The following is a 16893-nucleotide window of genomic DNA, read 5'->3' as shown; positions in this document are numbered from 1 at the left end:
TTTCTATACTTGGATGCCACATTTCTAATATTTTATTCAGAAGGCATCCTAAGTTTGATGGCTAGAAACTCAAAATATAGAAGTTGGACAAAGGGTGGAACCTTCACTACTATAATGTGGTCTGTTTTTGTGGTATTTCAGACAGTCTAGAGCAATATAGTCAAGAACTGTGATTTTCAGTTGGGTTGTAATTTTCAAAATAGCTGGGGAACTATGCACCAAAATCCCATTAAAAATCAATATAAGCTAAGCCTGTACATTATGAGGATCCTTAGAAAGCTCCAGCCATAGTTACTATCTCTCTATTAAATGCTTGCTTTGACATGCCTAATTTGGAATGCAGTAGGCCTGGATTTACCATACCAAATGTAGAAAGGAGAAAAAGTCACAACCACCCCCATGTCTGTGTGCAGCGGACTTGATTTTTCTTTTATTTTGAATCTTGGCCGAAGTGGATATAAAATGTGATCATGCTGGAATTTTCCTCGCTTACGCTACAACAGCATTTGATACAAACTACAGTGTATGTGTTTGTGTGTGTGTGTGTGTGTGTAAAAATATATACATGTAAAAAGTAAGATTCAAGTCCCTTGAGCCTAAAGTATAGATTTGATTTGGCTGGAGAAATACTAGTATTCAACAGGCAATTTTGGCTATTCGCTTTGATTGGACTGATAAACAACAGGGAATAAAGCATTTGAATTTTAACTCTGCTTAGTATTTGGAATAGATTTTCTGCAAGAGTGCCGGAGTGTACCTATGTTCCATCGTGTGAATGTGGACATCAACACAGATAGCATTGCCCTATAGGCAGATAAGCAAACAGACACACCCAAGGCTCTAGAAAAGCTGCTGTCATTCACTTTTGGTGGGGTTTAGTTGAATGGGTGTTTTGCTTATTGTGTTCCTCCTTTCACTTCTTCTCCTCTATGTGAGTTGCAGGGTTTTCAATTTTGCTCAGTTATTTTAACAAAAAAAGATGCATCTGATATGAAATAGCAATGCAGTATAACCAACAGCCCCATAATTGTCTGGGAAATTATATTTTGTTGACCCCCCCCCCCCACTTCTTACTATTGTGAATTCTCTCATTTAAAAAATGTATATAAAAGTTGTTTTGGGATTGATTCGGCATGTGGTGAGTATCAACAGCAACCTTCCTGGCTTCAGCAGAGGCACACCAGGGGTCAGTGTGTTTACAGTGAGGGTGGTGTTGTGGTGTGGGTTTTTGAATACATCAAGACCCCCCCCCCTCACCCCAAAAAGGAGTAGCTAGTTCTATTTTGGATTCCCAGACTTCAAAGTTTTGAAAATGAAAATCATAGGTAGAAGAGGCTGGCATTAGAATAAGAGAGCATGGGTTGGTCAAGGGCAGCTTTTCCCCTAAAACACAAGGGAAGGCTATATATTTTTTCTTCACTTGGAGAGCTGCATCTTCCAGAAATCCTTATCCTTCTTGGCTTGTATGAGAAGTCCTTCTGCTTGTCTCCTTTGACAGCTCAAAGAGATATATCAAGCCGTCACTGTCCTGGGTAGGATGATTCCAGATCGTCCCCTAGACTATTGCTTCATCCAGGTAAAATTGCAGCAATAGGAACGCCATCACTTCCAAAGGGAGGTTGTTCTGGATCCTAACACATTCCCCGAAGGGACGATTCCAAATACATTGTCCTCTGAACCATTTTGCTGTCTGTATATGGCACCACGTAGAATGGAAACTGTGCTCCACAAAAAGCTTGATAAATTTAAAATCATCAATTCCTGTTTTTTAAATGAAATGTCATCAGCTTTATTTCTTTCCCTTCTTGTCTTAGGTGCCAGAGGGTTGTCTAGCAAAAACCGGGAAAATCACCAGGAATTAATCATTCATAAAAATGGTTTTCCCTCCATCTGTTCATGGATAGTTAAGGAGTTGTTTGACTATCTCAAACTTAAAACTTTATATATTATTCTAAGTCCATTCCCCAACCCCACCTCCCCCAGAGTAAGAGCATGCTAATGATCCTGGGGATGTATCTTGTTTGATGGCAGTGGATTGTTGTCAAACCACACTAAAAGTGAACTATGGCCCTGTCCCATTATATTTCCTGTGTCTGGAAAAATGCACAAAAACACTTGGAGTCCTTGCATGTCTGCTGTGTCAAGATCAGCACCTCAGCTGGCATCTTGAAAAGGTATGCAAGGGAAGGATAGTTCCTTGCAGGTTCCTTTGAAGACATGGTGCCTTTACAGGACCAGCTGTAATTTTGGCATAGGAAGACAAAGTTAAAATTGTTGGACAGTCCTGAACCAGGCAATTTTCCTAGGTACTGCTGGATTGGGGTGAGGAAGCAAAAGAAAGAATAAAATTGATGGCATCCATTTATCCTAGCTGGAATGCAGCAAAGGGGCTACATATTGACCTTGATTTTTGTGCTCCGCTGCTGATGCCAGAATCAGAAACTGTTTTTGTCTGCAGGTTATGATGCCACTGCCTCCTAATCATCTCTATACACTTTTTTGGCAAGATGCTCAAAGGACGAAGTGGGAATACTGCATACTTTACAGATTTGCTTCCTTTATGACTTCTGAAGGGGAAACAGAACCAGCCAAATGAAGAAATTTCATCTCTGTGTGTTTTCTTTGCATTTAAAATAGCTACAGTAACTGACACTACTAAATGGAGCTCTGTTAGTGGGTGGTTGTTGTATTTTTCCGATTATCATCAAGAAGGCACATCTGTTAGCAGCACTGACAAGGCTTAATTTGTGGAACAATCAGAACCTGTTTTTCTGTCATTAGCTGGATGTTTATGATCCAATATGCATCTCACTATGTATATCACAGATGTTTCCCTTTACTGAATAGCTATTTGTTTCCCATCAGTTTTCCTTTCCTAATGCATTAAGGAAGGGGAAGTAGCTGATAGATTGAGTTGCTTATGAAATATTTATAATAGAAAATCTTTGGTTTTTCTCTTAGTCCTTTTACCATCTATCTTGGGCTCCACATAGGAGTTATTTTGTAATGGAATGCTTTAGGCCCCAAAAAGAAACTGCATAGGCATCGAAGCCAAGAACCAGAATTAGATAAGGTGGCAACAATTTGTAAGCTTGCCAGCTATTACAAATGAGTGTTCCTTGGAGGGCCATATTAACTTTTTTTTTTTTTCTTCTGTATGACTATTTTTACTTAGGGAGCGGGGACTGAACACATCTCAGTCTGGGATACTTCAGCTTACAGTCGGAAATCTGAAACCAGAAGAGACCTACACATTTCGAGTGGTGGCTTACAATGACTGGGGACCAGGGGAGAGCTCGCAGCCCATTAAGGTTGCTACACAGCCTGAATGTAAGTCCGTAGTATAATGAATGATGTTTCTCATTTAAATGCAGCAAGTCTGCATTTCTCTTATTGCATCACTTAAAGGTTTACAAATAATTTCTCATTGTAAATATGATTAGCGGGGTGCCTATGGATAGTCACAGTAATCTTCTAAGCATCTTCAGGGTAATATAATATTTTTTTCTTGGGGTATTTTTAGAATATTTGATCTGATCAATGAACCAGTATTATATTAGTATTCATAGAATAGTGTTAATATTGATAATTGGGATGATGACTTTGGAGTAGGACCATCTTCATATCAATTTACAAGATGTATTTGCATATAAAAACACACACATGCATCCATATAATATGCCTTATTCTTTATAAATTAAGACAAATCCTAGTCCAATTAAAGGACATAGGAAAAAACCCTTGTATTAGAGCTAACCAAATCTGTCCTTATTTATGTGGAAATATGTTTTAAATTATTTCATGCAAATTGGAAATAGTGTTATGCATCTTTAGCATGTTTTGGAGCTTACTTGTTATCCGTTTGTACTTTCTTTACTCTCTTTTTTCTATTAATATAATCATTTATACAAATACATGATACCCAGAAGGAAGATAAACTTCCTTTGGTTCAATTTGTTGTCTTGCCACTTATTCCAATTAATGCAGTCATTGTCCCAAAGAAAGACTAGGTTAGTTTTTCTTTTTCCACTGCAGCACCAATTGCTCAGTCTACTTACTTATCAAAGGTGAATCTCCTACTGTTTGTACCATGCTCTGCCTCTGAAAGGGAACCTCTGTGGTACATAATACAATTTTAACTACGTGTGGAATATTTTACATCATTTCACTTTGCCACATGTTGCATTTTAACAGGATGTTTGCCTGAAAACCTTGCAGTATGAAGAGTTGATGGCTGTGCTAGGAAATGCCAAATGTGTTTTCCCCGACACATTGTTGCAGATGGTTTGCTGCCACAGATAAAGAGGGTAGGAGTGACTTCTTGTAGTGAAAGGATTTAGAGTAAAAAATCCTGCAAGAAGCTGAGCTGGCTTGGATGGCTTTTAAGTTTCTTTTCTAAAGAAACCATACCCAATAGGAAAAAAAAAAAATGTACAATTGGATCAGCTAGGACTTGTGAATAATATCTTTGGAACAGGATAGGAAATCACCTGTGAGTATGTGAATGACTTAGATTTTATCATGAGACATAACACCAAGTCAATGACTACTTGACATCATTACAAAAAAAAAATAAGTAAACACTCCAATATTAGGGACATTAGCATGGGTGTCATAGTGAAATGCCAATTGGAAAATTAAATTCAGCCTCTCTTAAATTCCTCTGTGATGCAGATTTGTTTGGACAAGATTTTTTTTTTTTTTTCATTTTCTGCACTTAAATAGTTTGGTGATGCTCTTATGCCTTGTTATACAACTGCTGTGATCTACCACAGAGGTGGTTACGTTTTGGCCCTACAGGAAGGCAAATTCATTTGCAGGTGGTTAATAAATCTGAACAGCAATTTGAGACCCTTTGATTTCAGGTACTGTATAAGTGCTTGCCCATCATCTTAACCATTAATTATGTATCTTCATTTAAAAAAGTACTTGCAACAAATGAAAACTGCATGAATATTTCCATTGAGCAAATACTTTCTGCACTGTGAGAGATCCATGTATAAGCCATGCACTGGCAATCCCCAACATTGCATGTCCTGTATATGAAGCTCACATGACATAGAAATGCCTATTCTGTTTAATATAATGCTGATATTTGGAAATTGTCTCCTATTCAGCGACATGAAGATTCTTTTCAAGTATCAAAATTTGACCATGATGAAAATGTATTTCTGCATCATTATTTTTTTCTGTTGCCAATATGATCTTGTAGGTACAAAACAACTCTTTCCTGTGCTGGAATCCAGTGAGTTTCAATGTTGCTGTCTTCTAGAACTCATCATAACTATAGTCCATTAAATTATATGGCTTCACTACAAATTGAATTTTTACATTGCTTGAAAATATAATAAGTATTATGCAATTTAGCATTGTTAAGGAATAAAAAATGATGAAAAAGGACATCTGAAATGCATGTCTGGCAATGTCTATTTCTAAAAGTGCATACATTTTCTCCATAATCAGTTTAAGAGATCAACAGCACAAGTTCCAGCTTTTGAAATAATCATCTAGAATATAAGGGCTGGATTTATATGAAAGTTTTGTCCCCAGATTAAATCTTCCTTTTTACTAAATTCCAGCCCCTTTCCTTCTGCTTTCATGGTGTATAATTTCACTACTGTATTATCAGTCAGGATTTAAAACCCTTCCCGCTTAAGACTTGTCTAATCTTTTCATACCACATGTGGCGACTTTGTGAGTTATTATTTTGGCTCCTCAAGATGCTGCTAAAGCAGCTTGGCAGAGAAGAATAAAGAAATGGGTCTATTGCTAGCTGGGAGGATTGAAATCCTCTATCTGTTTTCAAGGTAGCCTGTGTGCTGGGGCACTGACTCAATTCTCTTCATAACCCTTAAGAATTAAGACATGTCTTTTAATAGACCTGTTTCACTGTAGTGTGTGTATTAGAAGCAGTTGGTAAAAGAAAATATTAATAGCAAGATGTGTCAATATACCCTAAAGTACTTTGATTGAGTTGCTGCCGAGCTGTTGTGCAGCCGACAGACTGGAAACATTCTTATTCTCATCTGCATTTTCAATTAAATCATTTTACTGTGCACTTGCATTTAAACTGCTATCCTAAGTTCTTAAAGGGCTTATGAAGAGAATTAATTAAGCCTCTTAGGTAGGGATGTTTTATTATACCTGCTAAACTGAAGTGTGGGGGTCATCTGCGTGCCCATATGTCCACCACTCACTGCACGTGCAGAAGGGAATGAATCCACGAAAAAGCCGGTAAGGGTAAAAGTGGCAAAGGCACCTGCAACTCCCCACTCTACTCAGATGCTTTTCCCATCTGTTAAGTAGCTACACAGTCCTTTATGGAAAAGTGGGTGTGCCAGAGGTTGAGGAGGAAGGATTTACCACTTGGACTTCTGTTCATCCTTTAAAACCAACAAGACAAAAACTGCAGGCCTCTCTTTAGAGTTTTTGTTGGACATAGCAAGGTTAACTCATGCTGGCCAAATTCAGTCCCTCTCTGCACAGAAATCCCCCCAGCAGTAGGTCAATTTGGTTTTGTTGCTGGATGATGAAAGGAGTGTATCCTGAACACTCCCTAAGATGAGAGAATCATTCCAGAAAGATACATATAACTAAAATACTTCTGCAGGATCAACTTTCTCTTACCAAAACCAGTGTAGTATTATCTGCTGGTAGCTTGCTGCTTGAGATCCTTCTGCCACTCCCAGAGAAATTGTGTGATGTGAGAAATGAAAGAGTAAAGTACTGGTCACAACCCACGATTTTCCATGTGCTTTTGGAAGTGATGAGTGGGGGCTACTGCCTGGAGGTTTAAGGTTAGACTAGAAGATGTTATCTCAGCACCTCTCTGTTGTGATTAGAAATGAGATAAGTGAAGTCAAGGGAAGTGGCTGTGTGGTCCTTGTCAGCCGTGCTGCAAACTGGTATTTCAGGGAAGATGGATGTGGGAAATTTTGAGTGTTGAGACTCCTTTTTCCTTAACATGAATCTCTATGTTCATCAGACTGTATCTTAATAGGTTTCTGTGGGATAAATATTTTCTGTAGTGGTTTCTTGTGATGCTGGTTAGGAGACAACTGAAAGGCAGGGCATTTCCATTATCTGTGAGGTCACATAGTACCGAAAGCACCGTAGAGATCTGATAGCTGTCTCAGATGGTAATAATATCTTTCTCAACATTAAAAGACAGAACTGAGAAAAATGAAAGAATGTAATGGGGGGAAGGGAGGGGAAGGGGAAACTACTCACATTTCTTTAGCAACAGATTTTCCATGATCTGTAACATTGTTAAGCTATTTCCTGATACTTTTGGGTTTTGTGTCTAATCCTGTGAGGTGCTGAAGGCCGTCTGTAAAGTGCAGAGAACTTCCCATTTCTGTGGCCTTGGCTGAAAATGGAAAGCTTTTAGCATATGAGGTCAGGCCCTTTCTGGATAGGGAGCCCAATCTTGCTCTGACTAATCTCGGTGACTTTGCTGGGTGAAAAACCCAGCTCCAAGTAAGGGCCTTAGATCTGGTCAAGTGATAGGAGCATTCTCCCTTAATAAATTATAGAAAACTTGTAAAGACCAGGAGACATCCCCCTGCTCTCCCCCATCAGCTAGACCTGCCTTTTCATTATAGAACTTGCACTGTCACCAAGTTTATGATTGCCAGAAAAACTATTTATAAAAACAGTTGCAATAATCTACTTCAGCACTTAGAGAGTCTGGCAGAGTAAGTATAAGCAAATATCCTTTAATAAAAATGCTATTTAGAAGTAATGAAGTATTCTGTTTTCTTGTCTTTCTCTATCATAAATATAACAAAGTGAACAACAGGACTCCAACAGTGTATACTGTGAGCAGTGGATTCGAATGTAAATGCCTCTCTATCTCCAGATAGGAAGCACTCTGTATGCCCTAACCCAGAAAGTCAGCATCTTGTTTCAATGGATGTAGAAAGAGTTGGTTGACTTTCCCTAGGCAAACATTCACCTGTTGAATTGATACAACTATGCAGTCAGCCGTTCTTGACAGCAGATGTGGCCGATTATCAGGAGACCATTTCAATGCTTACGTATTATCAACAAGAGACAAAGGCTGAAGCTAACATTTTAAAATGAATTTTGCATACCTATAATTAGCATGTCAATAGCATCCCATTTTCAGAGAAGCTGAATATGTGCATCTCCCTTTGAGATTTTTTGGCGCACAAAATCTCTTTGGCCCTTTAAAGCATGCATCTGTGCCTCCCATCTTTCAGTCTACTCTTTTCTAGCCCCATAAGTTTTGGATCTTTGATGTAGTAGTACATTCAAATATAAAGCGGTGCTAAAAGGCTGACATCTTAGGAGGAAAAGGGAAGGTGTGCTCTGTAGCGTATGAACACTGTGGTAGAACAAATGTGAGAAAAAACTTTCGGTAGGGTTTTGAAAGTATCTGTTGACTTGTAATGATAAATTCCCATTGGATTCAAGCTCCTATGCCACTTAGCTGCATTTGGCAAATTCACCCAACCATGCTACCCTGGGTTTTGGGTAAAAGCATATAACAAAACAAATCAAAATGAAAACCTTTCAGTGCAATGTGTGGACTTGTGAGGGGATAGATTATTATTAACCCCACATCAGAAAATCCTACAGGAAAGCACAGATTAATGGACTGTCCAGTGTAGGTAGACAGTGGGTCAATAGGCAGGTGGCTGTTACATCTCCATCTGTCGTTTTTATGACATGAAGCATCTGCCTGTTTCCCAGGACATATGCTCTACAATCATTTTATATTTTTGGGCAAGGGCAAAGTTGTGGCTGCTAGAGCCAGCTGTTTATGACTCCTTATGAAAGGTGCAGTTTAACCCTTTTATGCCTGGAACCAGACCTTTCTAGGGAAACTGCCATTGTAGGAAATGAATGATCCAAAACACAACTCTTGCTGCTGAATGCCGAGGAAATAAGTCAGCTTTCAACAAGTGACCCATCTACAATACATCAAATCAGAACATTTAACAGTGAGACTGTTAGTAGATTGTTGTCATCATCTCTATAGACTCAAGGCTGCTGAAACTACTTGTATAGAAGGCTTGCAGAAAGTTGTCAGAAATTGCAATTCATTTTTAAAATCACTCTCGCAGTGAGAGTTGATAGATCAGGGATTAGGTAATAGAGGGAAGGTGATTTTCATTTCTAGTCACTGGTTCAGAAACAGACCAGCTTGGCAATAAACAAAATCCTCCTTTCAATGGATGTCCTTTTGGAAAATGTTTTATGAACTAGTATGTTTGCTCAGCTTCATTCTTATGGACATATGCACCCAGCCAAGCATCCCGGCATTCACTATTACTATACACCCATATTAAGAGAGACTAAAGGATGAAGATACTGACAGATAAATTATCAAAACAAAGCCTATGCTGACATGTATCCATGCATTCTGTATTATGACATATCAACCATGTGTCCCTCCCTCCCTCATCTACGTTATTTATTGCAATATGTATCTAATCTTTCTATACTATGCTTCTTGCAACTAACATATAGGCTAAAACATTTTCCTTGCCCTTCTAGGAATTGGTCTATGAGCAATTTGTCTTTTTTCAATGATTGTAAAAGCCCAAGTTATTGCTGCCTGCTGTTGCATGTGGACTTACATTTCAGGTGCACGCTGTACTGATAAATTTATTACTGTATGTTTGCAGCAGTGAAGAACAAACATGGACCCAGGAGATCTGGGATTAGAGTTATCCTGAGCTGCTTAGGACAAACTGCAATTTCTGATTTTCAGTTAGTTCCCAATATCCAAACTAGGGGAAATAACACTTCCTTCTCTCACTCTTCTCTATGATTCAGGGTGAGGTACAGAGGGGGACCATCTTATTTATGCTATATGTGTGTTACTTCAATAGAAATAAATTATTAGAAGAATAAAACAGTAATACATTATTACATTAATAAAAGTAATGTCCAACTGGAGGGAGTGAAATGGAGCATCCTATTACTGCCACTATCTGTCTTATCCGCATCACAGCAGGAAACAGAGAACATTGACTGAGCACTCTCTACCTATCAATTTACAACAATATGCTTTTATATTAACTTATTTTAAAAGAAGAAACTCTGCAGGTGCTAAATCTGCATTGCCCTCCAGCCAAATCTCCTATACACACCAAAGGAATTCCAGAATAATGAATAACTTTCCATTTTAGTTTGTTAAAGTGTCTCATTTTTACAAGATGAAGATCACATTTACCAAGATAGTAAGAGATGAGGTAAATAAATACTTATATAACCTTTGATTTGGTAGTAAATTGTCATAGTTACTTGATATAGCTATGGGATGCTACTGTATGATGTGGTATGTTCAGCCATCAATATATACCTTATTTGTGTGTGTGTGTTCCTCCATAGTAGCTCACTAAAATACACCCTGGAGTCCTTTTATATCATTAATACATGGACTTTTCATTTTATATTGATTTATGTGAAGAACGGGAAAGAATTCCAATTGTTTTTGATAAAATACATTTTTTCCATGTAAAAAGAGGGGCACAAGCAACTTGCTTCTTCGCCCCCGTTTTATTTAACTCCTTTCGCCCTCCCCCCCTCTTCCCAGTACCACCTACCCCATCTCCATCAATCACTAGTGATCAAACAGGTACCCAACAGGTGGCATCACTGCTTTGGTATGAGTGCCAGTTAGTTCAGTTTTGGACCTCTGTGTCTTTCACTTGACTTATCTTCCAGGTGCAATCTGAAAGGGCCTTTAAACACCCTGCTCATTATGGGCATCTGTACACACCATGGGTTTTAACCCTTATTAAATTAAATAGGTTTATAAAATTTAAACTTGTTTATTTTGGATTGTTGAATCTGTGTTTACATGCACTAGGTTTTCAAATGAATTATGCCAGGTCTCTGGCCAGTGCCACAGGAGAGCGGGACAGTACAGTGCTGCACCCCTGGCCAGGGGCCACCCACCCACCCCATGCCCTGCCACACAGCTGCGGAAGTAGGGAGCTGGAAAATCATACAAGACAAAACCCAGAACTACATCCGAGGAGTGTATGTTTAAAAAAGCAGAAGCAATTCGAAAGCAAAAGCAATTCGAAGCGGTGAACTACAAAAAAGACTCAGTGCCATCTGGTGGACAAAGAGGCTCATTACACATCTTTGAGGGCCTTTGTTTGCATGCAATGACTCCATGGACATGACATTTTAATTCCCGAGATGCCAGACTGAATTATGTCCAAGGGGTTTTAGTTTAATCCAAAAGAAAGACTTTTAAAGCATTGGGACATCCTGCTCATGCAAACAGACATGCAGTTGCAGTGCATGAAAGGGCAAAAATCGTGGCGTGTACATGAGCCCATTATGTTTATCAGCCCATCTGAGCATAATAATATCTTCCCAGCAGGGAAAGGCAAGGGGTAGGGTAAAATCTGGTTAGAAGCTGTGAGACCTCATTAAATTAAGGAGAAGAGGAGTGGGAAAAGAAGACTGCTAGAAGCTGAGTCCTGGCAAAGCCATAGCAGGGCACTGTCACAGGGCCTCTGGTCTAACCAACAAGATTTTAGGGTATTTTAGGTTTTGGCATCTAGCTGAACTTGCTTCTGCATTTCACAGGAAGAGTGGAATACATTTTTTTCAGCAAATAGAATCAGGTGGAGAATAAATTTGAATTAAGTTTTCCTACCTCTCAGTGGAATTTCCTAGCTACTTGGGTCTAGGGTGTCCTGAATACCTTGTTGGAGCTGCTCTTTGCTCAAATATTGTTCAGTCACTGAACCATAGGGTGAGTGTGACACTCTCTAACCTGATTCACCTGGGCGGTGAGACTTCTGGATCCCAGCCTGTGCTGCAGTGAATGCTTAATTATTTATACAAATTGGAACAGTGCCTGCAGGAAAGATCAAGAGCCCCCCACACTAAATATCCTGTCTACTGTAGGCTACTCCTCTGCGAGGCAGGAGATAGAGGTTAGACAGAAAAGGAAGCTGAACCTGTGTCTTCTACATCATAAGCACATGCTCTGACCACTGAGCTGTTGGATTCATGTAGGCCTCTGGCACTGTTGCAAAGTGACACCTTGGTTTCCTTTTGCTTTTTTCTTTTCTCTTTTACTTTTGCAAGTGTCCATAATGCAAAACATTTGTTTGAGGTGAAAGGGAACATTTTGTCTCAAAAGAAATGAAGTATTTTTCTGTTTTTCTTTAAGCAAGAAATACAACAAAATAAAAAAAATTTAATTCACTATGATCTGAAGCAAGATGCCTGAGTTGGGAGCATGTTTCAACTCAGAAATGGAATGGAAAATAAAACAGAATATATTTTGTCTTATTCACAGTCCCTTTCCATCTGTAGGGTATGGACAGGTAGTGCTTCACAGTGCCTCAGTGCTTTATAGCACTACAAAAATATAGTTATGGGGACCTGAAGGGGCCCTCATCTCCCCTGGCTGGTCAGCTGAAAGTCTCCTCAATGACCCATGTGTTACTTTAGGAGCAAGCTCTGTATTTTGGGTTAGGTGGCAGAGTCTGGCTCAGTATAAGAAGCTAACGAATCAGTGCAGGAGTAAGATAAGAGTTAAATGAGTGAACCCATGAAAATCAAACAGTAAGTTTGTTTATTATTTTTTAAATTGCCTTGTGTTTAATTCTCTGTCACACAAATTAGTTATTTACTATTCACCATTCATCTTAATTAACTGAAATAATAAATTAAAAATCACTTTGCCTTTTTTTTTTTAAATTGGGTCTACTGTCTCCTTTGAAAAGTGCCAATCTCATTAGAATCTCACATGGCTATATTAAAGATGTAATTAAACCTGAATTTGAATGACTCTGTATTCTTTTTCTGAGACCTTTTTAAGTTTCCATATCTCTTGAGTGCCACAGTGAGAGACCCAGAATGCCAGAAGCATACAGTGTATCTTACTAGTGAAATTATGAATAGTCCTCCATAGAGAATTCTCTGGCTTCACACTTACCGCTGAATTGACAGTACTTTATTTAGTGCCCTCCAAATCAGTGACACTTCGAGGCAAGCAGGTATTTAATTGCATTGCTCCTGATTAGCAAGGTTATCGCTGTAGTAGAAAGACAGTCTGTTCTGAGCACAGATGTAATTTTTTTTTATGCTTTCTACAGAAACAAATTGTTAAAAAAAAAAAAAAAAGCGGCACATATAAAAATGGCGCTGAACCTTAATGATCTGGCATGTCTTTTGTGATGTCCTTTTCCAGGTAAATTGTTAACTGACATAATTATAATAGCAGCATCAGTTATAAAAGCATCAATAATTATAACAGTAGCATTAAGAGCAATTACCCTAGACTTTCTCATGCTACAATGGAGTTAGCCTAACCAAGATGCCGTAAACAAACCAGATGCATCTGGTCCTGGTCCCTGTTATAAATCACCTACTTGGCCTTAGCCCTTATTCTCCTGTCTTGTTGCCCAGATCTCTGATGCTGCATTGCAGTAGTAATTGAAAATGATAATTCTTGCTTCCGCCATCTTGATGGTGCCTGTCTAGCACAGCTGATCTCTATTCCTACATAAAGTTCCCAATGCAGAAACCCATCATTTGCTTGTAGCAGGGTTTTTATCCAGGCTACTTATTGTTGTGGCAGAAGGTTTCCCAATAACATTGCACTAACTAGCTTTCACTATCAGTTTTAGTTCGTTTCTTTTCCCTCAGTACAGTTTATTTGTGCTGTACCTGACATGTCTTTTTTGCTTATAAAAATAGCATCAGGTTTTATCTTTTTAATGAAACCATTTATTTTCCCCTATGATGATTTACCACTTTCATCCATTTGTATGCATTTTCTCTCATTCTTGAGAGACTAGAAAAGGTTGGGTTTCTAGACATTTCCATGCATTATTTTCTAACACAGGACCCTGGCACCCTTTTTGCTTCCCCAAAAAGGACAGAAAAAATAATGAACTTGGCAGCACACAAGGGGGAAAAGCTTGTTTCTGTGGCATGTTACTCACTTCCATCCTGAATCCTATGGAAGGATTTTATGGGATTCCAGATCTATTACTGTGACATAGATGAGATGTGAGGTTAGTCAGGTTTGTCTCATTGGTTTCTCACCTTGACCCTCTAAAATCATGGGAGAAGGTTCATTGTCTTTAAGAGCCTGCAAGGCCTGTCTTCTCTCTTTCTCTGTCTCAGCAAGTCTGAATGTTGTGGGGCAGGGCTCTCCAACCTGTGGCCCATGTGTGGTTATTCTGCAGCCTCCAGGTGCCCACCTACCCTCCACTCTCCCATATCGCTCTGGGTGCAGCAGCAGCTCTAGGCTTCCCCTCTCTCTTCAGCTTAATGTGCCCGTCCCGGGGACAGTGCAGCACAGAGAAGTCTGTAGTGCTGGGTGACCCTGCAGCTGGTGAGCAGAGTTGGGGGGCTGCCTTCAAATGGGAGATGTAGTAGTGGGGAGCTCACATGTGGGCTGTACTGGTGGGGGAGGAGGAGTGCACAGTGCACCAGGGGGAGGGGAGCTTCCTGTGTCCATGATGCTTTCATAGCACGGGGAGGGGGTGCACTCACAACTTGTACTATTGCAGCCTGTGGGGTGTGTGGCCCCTTGTTCTGGGGAAACAGAAGGACAGATCTGATTAGATTTGGTGGTGTTTAAATAGAATTTAGGCAGAATGTTTCATCCATAGTGACGTTGTTCCATAGCCCCAGCTTACAGGAGACACTTAAGCTTGGACCGTAACTCCATCTGGAACACAGAAGACCAGATTTTATCTAGTCCATCTATTAGGTGCTTAAGGGTGATTCTGTTCCACGTTGCTTGAGAACCTGGAAAATAGTGAATCCAAATGGGTTTTCCTCCTCCTCATTGCTTTTTTGTGACTCAGCCTTAAGATTGTCTAGGTGATTGTCTAGTTTCATAGTTGGTAGGTTTGGATGGGACCTAAGCAGATCATCATGTCTGACCCCCTGCCATGGGCAGGAAAGCACACTGGGATCACACGACCCCGGCTAGGTGATTGTCTAGAGCCAGGTGATAGTTTGTGACAAATTTGAATGCAACAGTACATTTCCAGAACTTGAACAGGGTAAAAGAGAATTTTCCTTAGTTGCTTAAGTGCACTTATCTCCCCAACAGATGTACAGAATCTGGCTTATAGTTTCTCATGCACCTAACCTAAAACTGAGCCAGTAGCAGAAATTTCCAGAAGTTCTGCCTCTTTGGTTTTGTGTTTCTATTTTGAAACAGAGGGGAAACAAAATAGTCAAAAACATTTCAAAAAGTTTTTTTTATATGAAACAAAAAATTGAAAAGTGGTTTTGAGACAGAAAATCAACGCCTTGTTTAAAATGCTAATAATTGGTTGTTTCAACATTATCAAAATAAATTGTTTCATTGGTTCCTAAACCAAATTTAATTAAAAAAGCATACTTTTCAAAATAATTTGATTTCTATAAAATCAGCATTTTCCATTGAAAACCTGCTTTGGTGAAATTTCCAAGTAATTCTAGCTAAACTAGCATCCCTGTCTCTGCTGTTGTGGTTGGCGTTCTGGTGTCCCCATTCCATTGTATTGACTACTGGAATTTCTGAGGCAAAAAAACCTCTTGTTTGTCAGTTGATGTTTAGGATCTTATGAACATCGGGCTGGAAGGGACTTCATGAGGTTGCTCAGGGCAGGACTGTCACAGACTAAACCATCTCAAATCAAGTGTCTGTCTAACACTGGGATGGCGAATGCACATCCTCTCTAGGTAGCCTCTTGCAAAGTTTAACCACCCTCATTATGAGAAACTTCTTACTAATCTCCAGCCTAAATTCTCTCTGCTGGAGTCTGAAGCCATTGCTCCTGGTTCTGTCTCCTTTGGCATAAGGCATATTCATAAGCTCCACTCTTTAATTTGTACTTCTGCTTGAGATTTGCTGGGATAAAGGTGGTGCCTGAATTCCTACTAAGAATATTAATTTTTACAACCTTTTAAAGCAGACCCTGTCTGTGTCTCAGAGCACATTGTACCATGAAGAGAGCACAGAGATGGAAAGTAAAAGCAACTTTTCCATGAAAAGTTGTTTGATATGTAATGAGATCAGTGTGCACTCACCAATATGGTTAGTATTGTATCTGCATAATCCTCTAAAGCTATGGTTTTAATAGGTAAAACATATCTGGGCAAAAAGAAGTAATAAGCAAGGGGCCTTTTTGTATTAACCCTGCAACAAGTGATTGCCTGCTTACAAGGTTGTACCCTCCATGTTGCGATAAACCCAAGAAAATTGTTGTCCATTGAAGAATAAAAAAGTTCCTAGTCTCCCTGTGGAGATTATTACTAGGAAAGGACAATGCAGTTCCTTGCTTTGAAAAACCTCTGCAAGCTAGTTCTTAACTAAGAAGAAATTGCCTTCCCAATATGAAACATTTTGCAGTTCAAAGCTATTTAACACTACAGTCAATCTCTTCCCTTTAGCTTTAGATCTATCAAAGAATCATTTTGATTCAATAGTCCTTGAGCAACATGGCTGTATATTTAATTTACTATTGGTGTGACATAATCTAACCAGTTTTGGCAATTACTGTACTGTACTGTATGCTACACTGTACTGTCTGATCTCTCACTGCACAAGAACATAAGTGTTTCCATTTATTCAGAATCATGCCAGAACTTCTGCTGGGGAGTGCACCACTGGAACCTATTTGTCCTCCTACAGCTCTCACTAAACTAGTGAAAATCTATGCAGTGATAATGAACTTCTTATCTTCTGTATACTAAAAATGAAATAAACTTAATCGTGATGTGGTTTAGGCACGGAAAGAAGTATCCTTTTGATGCTTCCAACCAATGTGGCAAAATCATGTTTTCTTTCCCTTCCTTGATTTCAGAGGTTGCTATCTCCATTGTCATGTAATTACTGTTTCAGTCTCCTTTATGATTGACCTGGATACTTCTCAAAAT

The 16893-nt window shown here is 39.2% G+C and overlaps 1 protein-coding gene across 2 annotated transcripts in view; it reads left to right on the top strand.

Annotated features, from left to right (window-relative positions):
* The window catches only part of DCC (DCC netrin 1 receptor), a 1021998-nt gene that overhangs the window by 685419 nt on the left and 319686 nt on the right, over positions 1 to 16893 (top strand). For both annotated transcript variants that reach the window (XM_019495847.2, XM_059725279.1), the window contains exon 9: positions 3176 to 3330. In XM_019495847.2, the coding sequence (XP_019351392.1) occupies positions 3176 to 3330 (155 nt within the window). The remainder of the gene's footprint in view (positions 1 to 3175; positions 3331 to 16893) is intronic.

The sequence above is a fragment of the Alligator mississippiensis genome, chromosome 3 (genome assembly GCF_030867095.1).
Source record: "Alligator mississippiensis isolate rAllMis1 chromosome 3, rAllMis1, whole genome shotgun sequence".
Classification (NCBI taxonomy): domain Eukaryota; kingdom Metazoa; phylum Chordata; order Crocodylia; family Alligatoridae; genus Alligator; species Alligator mississippiensis.
Note: the sequence above shows the minus strand (reverse complement) of the source record. Positions and strands in the feature narration are given on the sequence as shown.